This window comes from Micrasema longulum, unplaced genomic scaffold (assembly GCF_059751315.1).
Source record: "Micrasema longulum isolate JH-2025_06_02 unplaced genomic scaffold, ASM5975131v1 h1tg000086l, whole genome shotgun sequence".
NCBI lineage: Eukaryota > Metazoa > Arthropoda > Insecta > Trichoptera > Brachycentridae > Micrasema > Micrasema longulum.
In genome coordinates, this window is record NW_028277292.1 from 1,051,974 (window position 1) to 1,067,018 (window position 15,045).

The window sequence follows — 15,045 nt, forward strand, 5'->3', positions numbered from 1 at the left end:
TCGAAACAATTGAATCCTTATGATTTGGCAGCCGTTTTTTCGATTTTTAGACACACTCAAAACTTTGTTTGGCTCTCCTGAAATATCTGCTTTTTTTACTTAAGCCCCTTTTCCCGCATACAGAAAATATATTGGTCAAATTTCATAGATTTTCACGGTCTTTCAGATGCACAATACGTTTTTCCGGGTTATTCTGCCGCTTGTCATTCGTTTACATTACGTTTCGGACCGCATTATTGCGTCCATGATCAGGGTTGATGTTTTGATTTCTACCGACGTGCGACGTTTCGGATCACATTACAGAATGAACTAAACGCTGCTTGCCACATATTGCAGCATATTATAAGTCAATTTATTGCGGTAACAGTTATTTGTTTAAAAAAACCATATTTGTGGGAATCTACTCGATTGTGGACCTCTGATACGAGTGGTAAGAAGAAGGAAGACTGTACCCTTGTTTATAGCCATAAACGCATTTTGTTTTTCAATACCTCTTATGTTATTTTTAATAATAAGACATCTTCAATAAAACTTAATATTTATTATTTCAATCTGTATAATACGACCGGTGCAATTTCTGGTTCGCGAAATAATTTTTTAAAATTTTTAATCTTTGCAGTTAAATTTTAATAAATGCATTTAAAGTGCAATCCTCGTACTGAAATCGACAAAAGTATCATTCATGTAATGTAAAGAAAATTTTAATATTAATATTAAAACTAGTCTTGATTAATTAATTATTTGGTCTTTCTTCACAGATAAAATATTGCATTTATATATTTGATGAATATTAATATAATTAATACAATAAGATGGCTGAAGATCAAAATGTAAAATTCTGATTTGAATCTCAATAAATTTTTAATGTTTTTATTTAATAATAATCTTGATATCTTGATATCATACTTAAAAGTTTGTCCAATTTTTTAGGATGTTATATATACATCTTATTGATCACCATTTTAAATTCTCATATCTTAAATAACAAAGCCTCATATTTTATTATTAATGATAATTCTACCGATATTTATATTTCAATTCAAAGTTAGGTTAGTTTTTAAAAAAAAAGTTGTATTCTGATAAATAACGCATTTTTTATTAAAATACATTTAAAATATGAAATATTTCTAAAAAGAGATATTTTTTATAACTGAAAGAAAGACCAAAATGAAAAAAGTTGTGTACAAAATCCGTCGCTCAAAATATTACACACGAAAAATCTGACAAATATTCATTTTTTTAAAATACATATGTATAAAATGGTAATCAGAAAATTAAATATGTTAATTAGTGGTTAAAACTCAAACATTAAATGGTTTATATATTACTTAAACAAACAAAAAAAGATTGTGTTTGTGGCCATGATTAAATCAGGACTATAATCGTAATAAAATATGGATGGGAATATTGTAATTTAGCAATGTGGAATATCTAAATTAATTTTAGGATAAAACGCATAAGTACCTACGTAAACTTTTACAGTGTATGTAGGTATGTAAATTGACAATAGTGAACTAGGAATTTATTAATTAAAGAATTGATAGTTTAATTTCTTACCGTAACATTAGCAAGCAATCATCAGAATATCAGAAAACTTAAAAATATTAAAATACTTTAAAATTTAATTAGCTTTTTCATAAATATGTAAAACAAATAAACTAATCGTAGAAATCATCCAATTAAACTTGAGTATTTAATTGGAAAAGGAAGTTAGTTAAAATATTTATTTTAAATCTATTCAGCTTCAACTCTCTAATTTACTAATCCTTTAAATAAAAAATGATTTTTATAAAATAATATTCAACAATATTTGAATAAATCATTTAATAACAGTAATTTGTTACGCTTATTATCAAAATCTTAAATGTATGTCTAAAAACAAGTTTGAAAAACAAAACATATTATTTGAAAAGATGTTAAGTACTTTTTGAATAAGATAAGTTTAGTTTATTAAATATGGACTATTTTTAAAGTTACTAAATTAAGTTTATAAATTACAAAAAATGACCCACCTCTAATCAGTCGATCTTCGTTCTTGCGCGAGTCGGACATGAAGCTGTCAGCTGAGGCGGCAAGCGGCGAATGCTAATAGAGTAAAACCTTACTGGCTATAATGTCTGATATTAGCGTACGAAGCACTGTGGAACGGATCACCCGAACTTGTCACTAAGAGTTCATTAGCGCGGCGGTGGAGATAAATCAATCCTCATTTTTTCAAAAGCTCAACGGTGCAGAATACAAACTCTCACGGCAGGTTTATATGTGGTGTTAAATACATCGATAGTGTTTATATCGCGGCCGAGTTATCGATTATAACTGAGCTGAAGCCGTTTTGTGGGAGTATCGTAGTGTACGGCAGCCTGTTTACACGTCACAAGGGCTGGCCAAGTCGGGGCGCGAGATACGGCGGTCCTTCAGGATCTGGCCAGACAGGGAACGCTGCATGGAGCCGGAGCGGACGTTGGTGGCAGTCTCGGACTTGGACTTCTTCACCTTGCTGCCGCCCGCAACGGGCGTCTTCCCTTTCCCGGAAGGCTGCGATCCCTCGGCGGGTGACACTTTGCCTGCGAGAATTATTCGTTGTTTTAGTTAAACAAAATAAACATTTTGAAAAATACTTATTTTCAAACTGTATTGTGTAATTTACCTTTTTCGATATCTGTGTTTGACGAAGCTTTGCGACATACGACGACTCCTGCGTTGTTGAGGAAATATTGGGTTTTTTCCTGTTTGGAAGCTGAATCCTAAAAAAAGACATACATTTAAGACTTCTTAAAATACGAAACAATTTATTTAAGAAATGCATTTATATTATATTTAAATTTACTTTTGATTTTTTTTCTGAGGATTTCTGTGAGGCGGTATCTCCACTGCCGCGCCACAACAGTCACTGGATCTCACAAAAGGCATTGGTTTTCTGCTCCTTGGGGGTCTCGACTGTCAGCTCGGTGGTGCTTCCTTCAACCAATCCATCCTTCGGGCTGAAAAGAAAGTTAGTTAAATGTCACAAACTGTTTACAAAACAATATTAAAAAAATTCAGTACCTAACAGATTTTCATACCTGTCAACTCGAGTTAGGTCAGGACTACCTCCAGCTTGTCCCCTTAGAGCCAGTGTAGATACCATCGGAGGCCTCTGTGGCTTGTTGTCAATAATTCTTTCAATTTCTGTCATTATGGCGGGAGACAGTTGAGGCAGAATCTAAAAAAAAGATCCGCTATAGTTATTCATTCAAAAACAAATGTTATTCACAAATCAATTCTGTATTTTTTTTTTGCAGTGAGTCAAATAATCACCTGTAGAGAGTGTATATTTTCATACAGTTGCTCTACTGTAACAGCACCGAGAAGTAGGCAATGAACAGATTCATTTTTTAAGCACCACGCGATAGCCAATTGCGAAACAGTGCAATCTGAAAGATAAATAAAAAAACATATAAATATTGTATGTGAATCATTAATATGTAAATGGTTAAATACATTTTGTCTTTTAAAACTTACTAAGACCCGCAGCGAGTTCAGAAATATCTCGCAACTTTTCGGCGTGACGCCTGGTTTCATCAATCGTGCTCCTTTCTCGAGTAGCCGTAGCGCAGGCCTAAAAAACAACATTTATTACAGATGACCTGCTAAATTTTATCACAAAAGAAAATAAGTATTCTAAATTATTTACATTATCTACTTCTCCGGTGGTCTCATCTTCTGCCCAACTAAACGAGCTGTATTTCCGATTGAATCGGGACCTTGCAAATATGCTCGGAACATCTTCGCGGGATAATCCTTTCCCGGTTGTTATTGCAGACCACACCATCAAACCTGAAATCGCATTTGACGAAGGAAAATTGGAAAATCTTTAAAATTTAAATGAACACGTCACGGAAAAATATAGCTCACCAACTCCAATTTTATTGTAAAGTTCCGGCATATACAGCTCAGACTTCTCTCGACAAAACATGTGATACTCCGTCTGTTCCACTATAGGAGTTACACAATTAAACTGGCGACAATTTGTGTAGGCTTCCATTATCTGAAAAATTTACTAACTCCTTTAATATGTAAATTTAATAACATGTTCACCGTATTACTCGTTTATTTACTGTATTTTACCTCTGCAGGAGACCATCTGGCGGTTCCCCAATACATGGCCCAACCTTGGTTGATTATATGATTCATTGCTCTGACGACCTCTGCAAATTGAAAATCATTCAAAATAAAAAGCGGCGCTATTTTCATTCAAGCTGTTTCTGAGAAATTACCATGAGTTATTTTACCTTCCATCGGGCACATGTGGTCAACTTTGTGCAGAATGACAATGTCTATGTAATCAACCTGAAGTCTTTCGAGAGATGCTCGAACACTTTCTATGATATGTTTACGAGACAGACCTCGCTCATCGGACCTTAGGAGGAGAATAGAACCATTAATTTTGATTCTTGTTTAGAAATTATTCATGTGGTGTATATAACCTAAGTACGTTTGTCTTACTTGGTACTCCAATAGATCTTCGTTGTTATAATGATGCTGGCCCTTTTGTAGTTACGACGTTGTAGAATTTTGCCAAGTTCAGTCTCCGCTCGTGTACCTAGAAGGTTAACCATATTCGAAACCGTAGCTGGAAGATTTTAAATGAAGTAGTAATTCATTTAAAATCAGTTTTCATTAATGATTTGACTGAACTTTATTTGAAAATCGAATAGTAAAAGTAAAAACATAATACACATTTCATCAACTACGTTTTTTTCTTTCACCATGCCGCTCCTTTCTAATACAAATTAAAAATTAACAATGTGCGGTACAGAAATTGCAGTTGTTACAAACGAGCTTCGCCGCGTTATGCGTCAGCGTCAGTGTCGCATTATGTCGAAAATAAGGGTTAACAATATAATTCGCAAACTTAGGTACAAACATATTTTAAAGTAAATTTTATGGAAATATTTTTATAAATTTTTGTTGTTTCTACACAAATACAAAAAAATATTCGAAAACAAATTTACAAAAAAATATAAACACATTCGCATCGTATATTGATGAAATCAACAATACACAGTAAAATAATGGTTGTACATATTGTCATCCATTTCAATGGAGTTTCTACGTTAGTATTAATTTTCAATTTTGGTACTTTGTTTTGAGTTGTGATGTGTGCAGGATTGTAAATAATTTTCACATTTTTTTTTTAGCTACTGAAATCACAAAATGTTTTACGTTTTTATATGGGATCGCAACAGACACTTTCGCTTACATTAAATTTAAGTAAATGATACAATTCATTATTTTTATATTACCCAAATATCAAAGATACATAAAATATATATAAAGTAAACAAGAATCCTTTATATAAGTCGACTCTTTAAAATAAAAAACTTTCACCTGACAACCTCTTTGGATTGTAAAATATAAAACGTATTATATTAATTGAATAATTTACTAAAGTTAGACTATCGTAAAAATATGCATAAAAAGAGAAAGGAAGAGTGGACTTTGGTTACTTGGTTTGGTGGTAATGTCAAATTATCATTTTAGAGATGGTATCTCGTCTAAATCAATAATATATTTCATTATAATAATGTTTATTCGTAGTATACCGATACCAGAAACCGCGGAATAAATCATTTATGATATTATTAATGATTGCGAATTTGAAAATACTTTTATACGCTGTAATGATTTTATTTAAAACTTGATCGACCAAATTGTCGTTTGTCGATAGTCCGGCGACTACACTCTTCCCACCTTTTCTGCGCATCTTATTACGACGGCGGACCGAGGCGTAAAGATGTTGAAAATAATTACCCGAGTGTGCTTCGGACAAGTCGATGATGTTGATTCCGCTATCCAATGCCTTTGTGACTATTTCTATTGAAGTTTCCTCTGGAACTCCCGGTCCGAAGACGGCCCAGGTGGCGAGAGCGACGTTGGTAACGCGTAGCCCACACTTGCCTAAGTTCTTGTAACGCAGACCGGGAGTGACAGTCGAGGGCATGGTGAGGTGATTCCCGATATACGAAGACCCGAGACGGTTGACTGGGAAAGAAATTTTGTTTGTTCACGAGGGAAAGAGTTTGTCTAGTATTAAAAAAAAACATGTTTTTTTCTTTGTTGAGGGAATACAGCTAGATGTAATTAAATAAACATCTTTCTCATATTTGTAGGCAATTAAATAATTTACTAATTGAAATATATCTCAAATTTATTTCAACAGAGAGGGCAAACGTTTTTGAGAAGGAAATATGGAAGTCTAGGCATTTGCTGGGCTTATGACCTGTCATTGGCTGGTTTAAGTGGCCACTTTACACACTGTGCAACATTCACCATTCTGCCCATGTTTGAACATCCACATTTCCTCAACTCTTCCATCTGTTGACTCACCTACGTGATAAAGGTTTCAGCTCTTTTACTTCACAAAAGTCAACATTGAGAGGAGACCCTTAAGCCCACCATCCACCCGCAGCTGTTATACAGTCCTGGGGGACTGTCTGTCAGCTGCGCATAGAGGAAAGTTATTATAAATATTCCTAAGGAATACAAACTCTATGCAGATTAAGGAGGGGGAGGGGGACGTATGGACAGAGGCCAACACGTCGTTCCCACCCCCCAGGATCCCCTCAATGCCTCTGTTTTTTTTGTTCAAAAAAATTTGTTAACAAACAATTTACATAAATAAACGCATCCAAATATACAAAAACATTTTCTTAAAACTATAGTAACATAACAAACAAAACTAAACAAAAGTCAACAGATGGAAGAGTTGATAAAATGTGGATGTTCAAACATGGGCAGAATGGTGAATGTTACACAGTGTGTAAAGTAGTCACTTAAACCAGCCAATGACAGGTCATAAGCGCTGTAAATGCCTACACTTCCATATTCCCTTCTCAAAAACGTTTTCCCTCTCCGTTGAAATAAATTTAAATATGAACAACTCCCTAGGGAGAAAATCCAGCCAGTCTGCAAGCATTTGGACATACTCAAACATTGTTGAAATATATCTCAATCATCGTCATAAATGAAAGCAAGATAAGTATGAAATATATATTTTTTAAATTGATACATGTCGGCTTTTCCGGGAATCGAACCTGGGAGTTCATGCATGTTGCATGTTGCATGTTATCCAAACGCGTTTTATTGACCCAAGCGCAGACGATAGGAGACATGTTGTGTTATATTTATTGAAAATATATAATAAAAAATACTCTGATTTTCATTTCAGAATATCAGATTATTCGAAATTACAAAGATAATTGTGAATCAAAATTAAATCGAATTCCGATAACAGGGTGAAGAAAGAAAAACAAATCCAAGAAATAATCGTAATTATGTAAAACTTTTCCATAAAACGGACCCTTAATGTTTAGGCTGTACGTACTAACTCTGATATATCTTTTACTTCCGGTGAAGGGGGTTGCGTCGACCACCTAAGGCAGTATTTTTCAACCTTTTTGGATACAGGACCAATCTACGAGTAGAAAAATAAATGGACCAACTTTTGCCTTGTTTAGAGGGTTCGGAGTCATGAGCAATGTAAAATTTTAGTCGTGGGAGGGGAGGAAGGTAGTGACAGATTTCTCCTTAATTAGCGCTGCTTCCCTCTAAGATACCAGTTGTCAAGACCCACAGGTCAATTATAAGTAAAAAATACCTGTTTTTTTGGGAACTATAATCAGAATACAACAATTTTCTTGGCATAGGTTTCTAAATGGATACTTTGATAGGACACTAGAGTTATATACTTTAGGGAACGAAAACTGAAATTTCGTAGATTCAAGTTAGGAATTTGCATATCATGAACATTTTTTCTTATAACTCTTTACTGTTTGAAATGTTATTACTTTTTGTTTTTTATTTTATCTTCTATCTTTTTGTTTAGGCTTGTTTAAAAAAAAAAAAAATCTTTTATATAAATACACCTACACTTTGTAAAAAAAATCCAGAATATGTGTATATACGAATACATAAAAAAAAATCTAAAATAAAATAAAATCCCGAAGTAACTGACGGGCGACCGTACTTTGAAAAATTGTAATTTAATTATAAAATCATCGTACTGATTACAATAAAAAGTCCATATTTCATAGAATAAAATATAGGTCTTGGGAGAAGTAAAATGAAATTCTAGGCAATTAAAATGTACCGTTTATCATTCTAGTCATAATTTTATCGAAGGAAGGTAACCATTTGTTTACAAAACTACTCGGAAAACTATTGAACTGATTATGGCTTCTACTCTTCTCTACCCAGAATCTTCATGCTAACTAACAATTACCTTAGTATTGTCTTTTTTGGTAATAATTTGTCTTCCGCGATATATCATCTTATTTATTCCATTATTATTTTTTTTAAATATTTTATTTAAACATGTCGTTAGTCAATTCTTATTTTTATTTCTTTGTTAGATTCGTTTTTTCTCTGTTTTATATATTATTCTTTCAATTTACTGGTGTATTTTATTATTTAACATTTTTTGTAAATCATAAAACATAAATAATGTAGCCTTGCTGGGGTAATCCGTGCCAAAGACATTTGGTGATTTAGACTACGCGTTTTATGTTAATACTTTAAATTTTTGTTATGTGCAAACCATATCCTGATGTGGAATAAATATAGCAAATAATAATAAAATAAAGTACTTTGATTCGTTTATATTCAAACTTAAACTGGAAATTGCGGCTAAATCGTCCTATTGGGTTTTGACATTTATTTAAAGTACATATAACGTTTTAATTTTCTAAATCTGAAATACGATTTTTCACTCTGACCGCCAATGTTATATTTTCAATAAAAAATAATATATTACAGATAACGCTTGACCGCGGTGCTAGCGTACCTATACCGCCTTGATTCTTCCGACAAGTGTTCTACTTTACCTACTTTTTGAAAATCGATTTCATTTTAAATATTAATCTTTACAATTCGATACAACTTACTTTTCTGACATTCCCATATAGCAAAAGGGAGTAAATTATATACATATGTGAGACATGTCCTAGTTCTTTTAAGCGATCTCGATAAATTTATAACGTATTTATATGGTATTAAGAAGGAAAGCGAGAACTCACCTTGATCTAACATCTGCTGTGAAGTAGCGCTGAAATCATCCATGCAGTCGAGTGAAGCAATTGGAGCCCTGCAACTTGAAAACGGAAAACCAATAAGGCAAATAGAAAGACTTCAACAAGTTGTGCTTTTCTTCCTACTAGGCCGAGTGCTCTGTGTGCTTATTACAACCTTTAATTTGTGTAATCAGAGAAATCGTACAAATTCCTTTTGTGATTTACAAAGTATCGCCAATACTGAATTTCATTTCTTACAGGCAAAATACGTAAAGTTCTTGTAAGCGCTCATTTGACTGTACGTGAAAAAAGTTCAAAAGAAAGCTTGTAAAATACAAAGTAATTTTATCATCATAACATAATTATAAACTGAACCGTAGTGCAAAGCAAGCGTCACTGATTCAGTTTTTATATTACATATTATTATGAATGATTTTTAAATGCAAAACATAATTTTAAAATATTAATAGAGAAGTATCGTTACACAGCGAAGAAACATATAAAATGTATGTAGAACTTACTAACACAGATGCTTAATAAAAACCAAAACTCATCAGTGATTGTGAAAACGTCCTGTTTCAATGTCGACTCTGAACCTACTTGGAGTGAAGAAAATATGCCTCCACAACACACCGTAATAATTCAAGAGTGTCAGACGATCGATTTCCTTTAATCTAACCCAGAATTGAATATTATTGTTTCTTTTCTTTTTTTCTAAATGCATTGCAATGCGTGCCTTTTAATGCACGGATAAATTTAATCATACTATCGTATAAAATCAGAAATAAAAATAGATAATAATTATAAAATTCATAAAATAAAATAACGTGATTCGATTGTAATGAAGATTTTCGTTATGACGAGTTATCGTATAACTTTTCTGCAATTAAAAATCTACAGTGTAATCATAAAACATGGTTTATTTCCTTCAACGATTACATACTATGGATTGATAAAAATTATATGTTACAGATAATAATAAAATTACATTAATATAATATAGTAAAATTGACAAGTTGATTTATTATATTACTTTAGTAAATAATCGACATATGAGATATAAACAAGTATATATTTTACAAATTAGTATTGTCTATGTATGTTGTGATTTCTAACTGATTTGATTCAATAATGAGTTATTTTGGTTGGGATAACATTATTTTTATATTTGACTTAAATTCAAAACTAGAAGTTCTAAAGTTGAAACACATTTAAAAAAACTTTTTCACTAAATTCATGCTAATGTGACATGTGACATATTAATTTATCGCATTTATATTTAGACTCCACGTTATACTGATATTACATTAAATTGAGGTGTGGTCCCCGTGTTTGTTATTTATTCGAGGTTCGAACCCCAGTCTACAATTTTTTTCCCATTTTACAATTAGTTATTTACAACTCGTTAAGAATAAAAAAAATAATTTTGGAACACATATATCTTGAAAAAATAGATGCATTTTTCATTTTGGTTAATTAGTAAAAGTGTGAAAACAGCTAGAAAACCCAAAACTAATTTAAATATATGGAGTAATTTATTTTTCGTCGGGGATCGAACCCATAACAGATATATTACCGATATTATTCTATAGCGAGCGGTTTAACTGATCGATGAAGGCTAAATTCGCCTAAGTTTGGTTTTTATAAATGGAATACTGAGTTTAAACTCTAAAACAAGAACGTTTAGGAAATACAAAAACACGAACGTAATTTATTATTTTAAGAATCTTCCAACTTATAAAAAACTTGGAAATATATCAGATGTAAACTAAGCATTCCAGAAAGATAAGAAAAAGGCATATTTGTTGATAGCTGCCTGCCCTTCATTAAATAATACTAAAAATCAAGTGCAGTTTAGACGAGTATAATGTATTCAAGAATCTATTATTTTTGATGATTGCTTCAAAACATTTTTTTTCTAATCGATGATTGAAAAATCACAAAGTATGCAATATTAATAATCGTAATACTGAAATAAATATGAATGCTAAGCAGTCTACGCTACGAATGTGATGGTTGTATGTAAGTTACAGCATTATACAAATGTATGCAATTTCTATTATATTACAATTCTGTAAAGAGCATGCACTAGAAATAACCTTAAAATCTATATGGAACTACATTTTATTTAAAATTAACGATAAATCGGATATCGAGAATACGAAGCAATTAGGTATATTTGTACAATAAGTCTGCCGCAGAAATGTGTTCGTTTGTATAAATATAATTATAATCATTAAATAATTGTCGTTGGCTTCACGTTGACCGGAGCTTGTACAACTAATGGAGTAATCATAAATGGTAGAAATAAAAAGTTTATTTTATTGTATACATTTTATTGAGACATCGAAGATCTGAAGCCAAATGACAATGTAACGGAGATCTTGATGTCTGACGAACGGCACAAAGTTGTGCAGACTTGGCCCAGTCGAGAACAAAATGGAAAGAAAGGTCGCGTCCAGAGGTGAACATGGTGACAAGCTAAACCGTGGTGCAATATTGAGCTATGCAGTTACCGATAGATGGTAGGCACGGGGTTGGAGTCTTCGCTCGTGTTGTCGGCGTTGTCGGCCTGCGGCAGGAGGCTGGCGGCGGCCGAGGGCGGAGGCGCCTGTCCCGCGTAGTTGCACAGCGCGACTTGGGACATCTTGCGGGGCGCGTGCGGCGCGTGGCAGTTTGACGCCGACGTCGGAGAGGTGTTCAGGCAGATATTTAGCATGCCTCGCTGATCTTCTCTCTTCGGATCTAGCTCCTCGGTGCGCGCGCACCCGCGTATCTGAACGCAGCCATACTAAGTCAAATCTATGTGACAATTACTCGACTCGACAAGATTAAACGCGTGGAAAATAAACAAAATAAAATCTACGGTGAACAGCCTCCAGTCTGAAATGAAACAAAACAAAAAAGAAAAGAATATATATATATATATGTATATATATATACATGAATACATTTTATAGATTTGTCAAACCCTAACTGGATCGGTAATGCTGATTTCTAGGTCGAGGAAAGCGTAATAATCATTTCTGGTGCACCTTCTTTAGGGCAGAGTACAGATAGTTCCCTAGAAAGTGAATATGATTGTGATCTCTATGTTTATCTAAACAAACAGGTGCATATATAAGGAATGAGCAGTGTGATAAAAAAATCTAAAATGAATGTTTTCAAGATCCTTGATATCTAATCTACGTTGATTTATGTATGAAAAACCTAGGTATTTGGAATCACAAAATAAATAAATCAATCTTTTTTAGAAATAATATTGTACATACTCGTATATTGGGAAAACAACATTTTTCGTATCTATCTAGTTAGTTTAAGTCCTACTATATATGTAGATACTCATATGAGTGTGTCTTTTAACTGAACTAATTTATTCGGGAAATAAAATGTTTCCCATCTAATTTAATGTTTTATGTCAGAGTATTTCGAAAACAAGTCATGTTAACTTCTGAGCTCAAATAGTTATTCACAGAATCAAAGTATCCGCTTTATTTTTAATATCAAAAAGTATGACCATGTATCACTCTTTCGCTCCGAATTCAAGTGGCTTCAGCAACACATCATGATACCTTATATAAGAGAGAACACGAAGATATAAGTCATAACAAGGAAGACAGAGACGCTGTTCTGCGGCGGGTGTTGTCTAAAACAGATTCAGTGTTCAGTCGGTTGATGATAGTAGTGGGGGACGCACGCGCGTAACTTGAGCGGCGTATTTGAGATTTTCTATAACAGGGTTAAATTATACGTTTATTCACATAAGTTATGGAAAAGGTATTATTTAACAGTATGTGTTCATGTTTTTTTTTCAAATGTCTGAACATTAGAATATTCCGTCTTTTACTGGTGGAAACACGATGTTACATCACCGCGAGCAAAGGGATTATTTACCACAGTCTTTTAAAAGTAAACCACTTATTTATATTTATGTTTTAATCCGATTTCGACATGAAAATGTCACAGCGCCACGTTTTTGGTAATCAGATTGATTCAGTTTAAATAATTCAGAAATCAAGATTATAATCTAATTCTTAAATTTATCTTTGCGCATTATTGAAAAAGGTAACAAAGGAATTGTATCTACGGACAAATAAACGAATCAAGAAACTGTCATGTGGGTGGCTTTTGAGAACGTTCTGGAAATTAGTTTATGGCTTTGAACTGGAGCACCAGATACTGGACCTGATGTCAAATTCAACCAGATGACCCATGACTTCAAATAAAATAATAAAAATAACAATAATAATGGTTTATTAATAAAAATAACAATTACTTTATCTACTACGTGCACAGTTAGGTAGTAGATTTTTCTTGATCATGTCTAGTCTGCATAACTAGGTGCAACCTGTTTTAAGGCAGACATTTTTATGCAAAATAAACAATAATATTACTTATTTGTTTATAAATTTGTATAAACCACTTAATTTTTTTAATTACACTTCGACCGGTTTTGAGGTTACTACCTCATCGTCAGGAATTTAACTAACTTATAATTACACGCGTTGCTATTTATATAATAAAATATTGTATGAAAGAGACAGAAATTTGAAAGAAAGAAAGAGAAAGAAGATAAAATAAATCATAACGGGAATAGTTTTAAAAGAGGACTCAAAGTTAAATTTAATTGAATACTTATTATTTGAAGTTTTTGATTAATGGCTTTACTAATTTCTAATCGTTCTAAATTATCTAAACGGAAACCATTTTTATTGACATGCATTTCTACACACGTTTCTTGATTAAATTCATGGTTTTCGGATATAAGATGATTTGCGAATTCTGAAAAATTATTATTACTCAGACATCTTATATGTTCTTTGATTCTAACTTTAAATTTACGTGAAGTTTTTGTCTAGGAAAACGGCTTTGATAACATTTATTAACTTTGAATTTAGGGATAAGATGTTGCGTGTCGACTCGAAGAAATGGGAAAGTTTTCGAATTTTTTGTGTTATATATTCTATGTGTTCCGTCCATTTAAAATATTTATCAATAATTATTCCCAAATATTTTGTATGGTGTACTGATTCAAGTATTTCAGAGCATATAATCAAGATCATTGAAGAAACTGGTCAAGATGTCATTTTTACAATATTCCGTTTTCTACACATCGGCATATTTTTTATTGGCACCAAATTTCGGTCAAATTATTAACTTTAAATATTTGAACCAATAACAGTTTATTTATCATTTTAAATGGATTCATTCAATAATTTATAATATTTGTAACAAATGAAAGTCTATTAATTTTGTATGTTTAAATGGATTCTGGAATCAGGTAGAAACTTTAATTAAATACAAATAAACTTCTTAGATTTTCACGGCCGTTAAGATGCACAATAAGTTTTTCTGGGTTATTATGCCGTGTGTTATTATACGGTAAAAATTCTAAGTACCTAACGTAACACATATTCATACACAAATAACATCAACCCTGAGGATGGACGCTGTAACGCGATCCGAAACGTCGGTAGAGAGTACGAACGACACACGGCATAATAACCCAGAAAAACTTATTGTGCAAATACAAATAAATGTATAAATCTTATTATTATGTGTTCAATTCACATCCTGTAAAGACGGTGTTTTTATTTCAAATACTTTGTCTCCGATACATTTCTGTATTCAATGTAATAAACTTTGAGCCAAGTTATCCCTGTCCTGCTCTAGCGTAGCTTAGCCGGTGGCGGTTGGTTTTGTGAATGGAGGATCGCGAGTTTGATGCATTTTCGGAAAAATGCGTTCAATCTTTAAATAAATTTTTATTTATCGATCCTTCACGAACAAACTGTTGCAATATCCTTAGAAACCTGACCTCTCTTCATTTTACTGTTTTTTAATGTACGTATTTTTATTTCCTTTTTTTTTCTTGGTTCGTCATTCTCTCTCCTTCCAAACACATGACCTGAACCCACATTCCTCATTTTTTGATATGTATACAATAAAGTACTTTTATTTAAGTTAATACAAGCCTTACTTTCCTCATTTATAA

At 32.6% G+C, this 15,045-nt stretch overlaps 1 protein-coding gene across 2 annotated transcripts in view; it reads right to left on the reverse strand.

The window, feature by feature from the left end:
• Positions 1-1,919: 1,919 nt before the first annotated feature.
• The window catches only part of Hk (potassium voltage-gated channel subfamily A regulatory beta subunit hyperkinetic), a 56,600-nt gene continuing 43,474 nt past the window's right edge, over positions 1,920-15,045 (reverse strand). Inside the window, exons 1-14 of one of the 2 annotated variants that reach the window (XM_088234191.1) lie at positions 11,567-11,933; positions 9,057-9,130; positions 5,794-6,024; positions 4,486-4,582; positions 4,272-4,399; positions 4,108-4,187; positions 3,895-4,027; positions 3,674-3,816; positions 3,502-3,598; positions 3,298-3,413; positions 3,063-3,202; positions 2,828-2,981; positions 2,648-2,744; positions 2,210-2,564 (exon numbers count right to left, since the gene is read on the reverse strand). In XM_088234191.1, coding sequence (XP_088090317.1) covers positions 2,888-2,981; positions 3,063-3,202; positions 3,298-3,413; positions 3,502-3,598; positions 3,674-3,816; positions 3,895-4,027; positions 4,108-4,187; positions 4,272-4,399; positions 4,486-4,582; positions 5,794-6,024; positions 9,057-9,130; positions 11,567-11,769 — 1,536 coding nt within the window. In that variant the 5' untranslated portion in view covers positions 11,770-11,933 and the 3' untranslated portion in view covers positions 2,210-2,564; positions 2,648-2,744; positions 2,828-2,887. Of the gene's footprint in view, positions 2,565-2,647; positions 2,745-2,827; positions 2,982-3,062; positions 3,203-3,297; positions 3,414-3,501; positions 3,599-3,673; positions 3,817-3,894; positions 4,028-4,107; positions 4,188-4,271; positions 4,400-4,485; positions 4,583-5,793; positions 6,025-9,056; positions 9,131-11,566; positions 11,934-15,045 lie in introns of those variants that run through there. The other variant, XM_088234183.1, reaches the window with a different exon arrangement.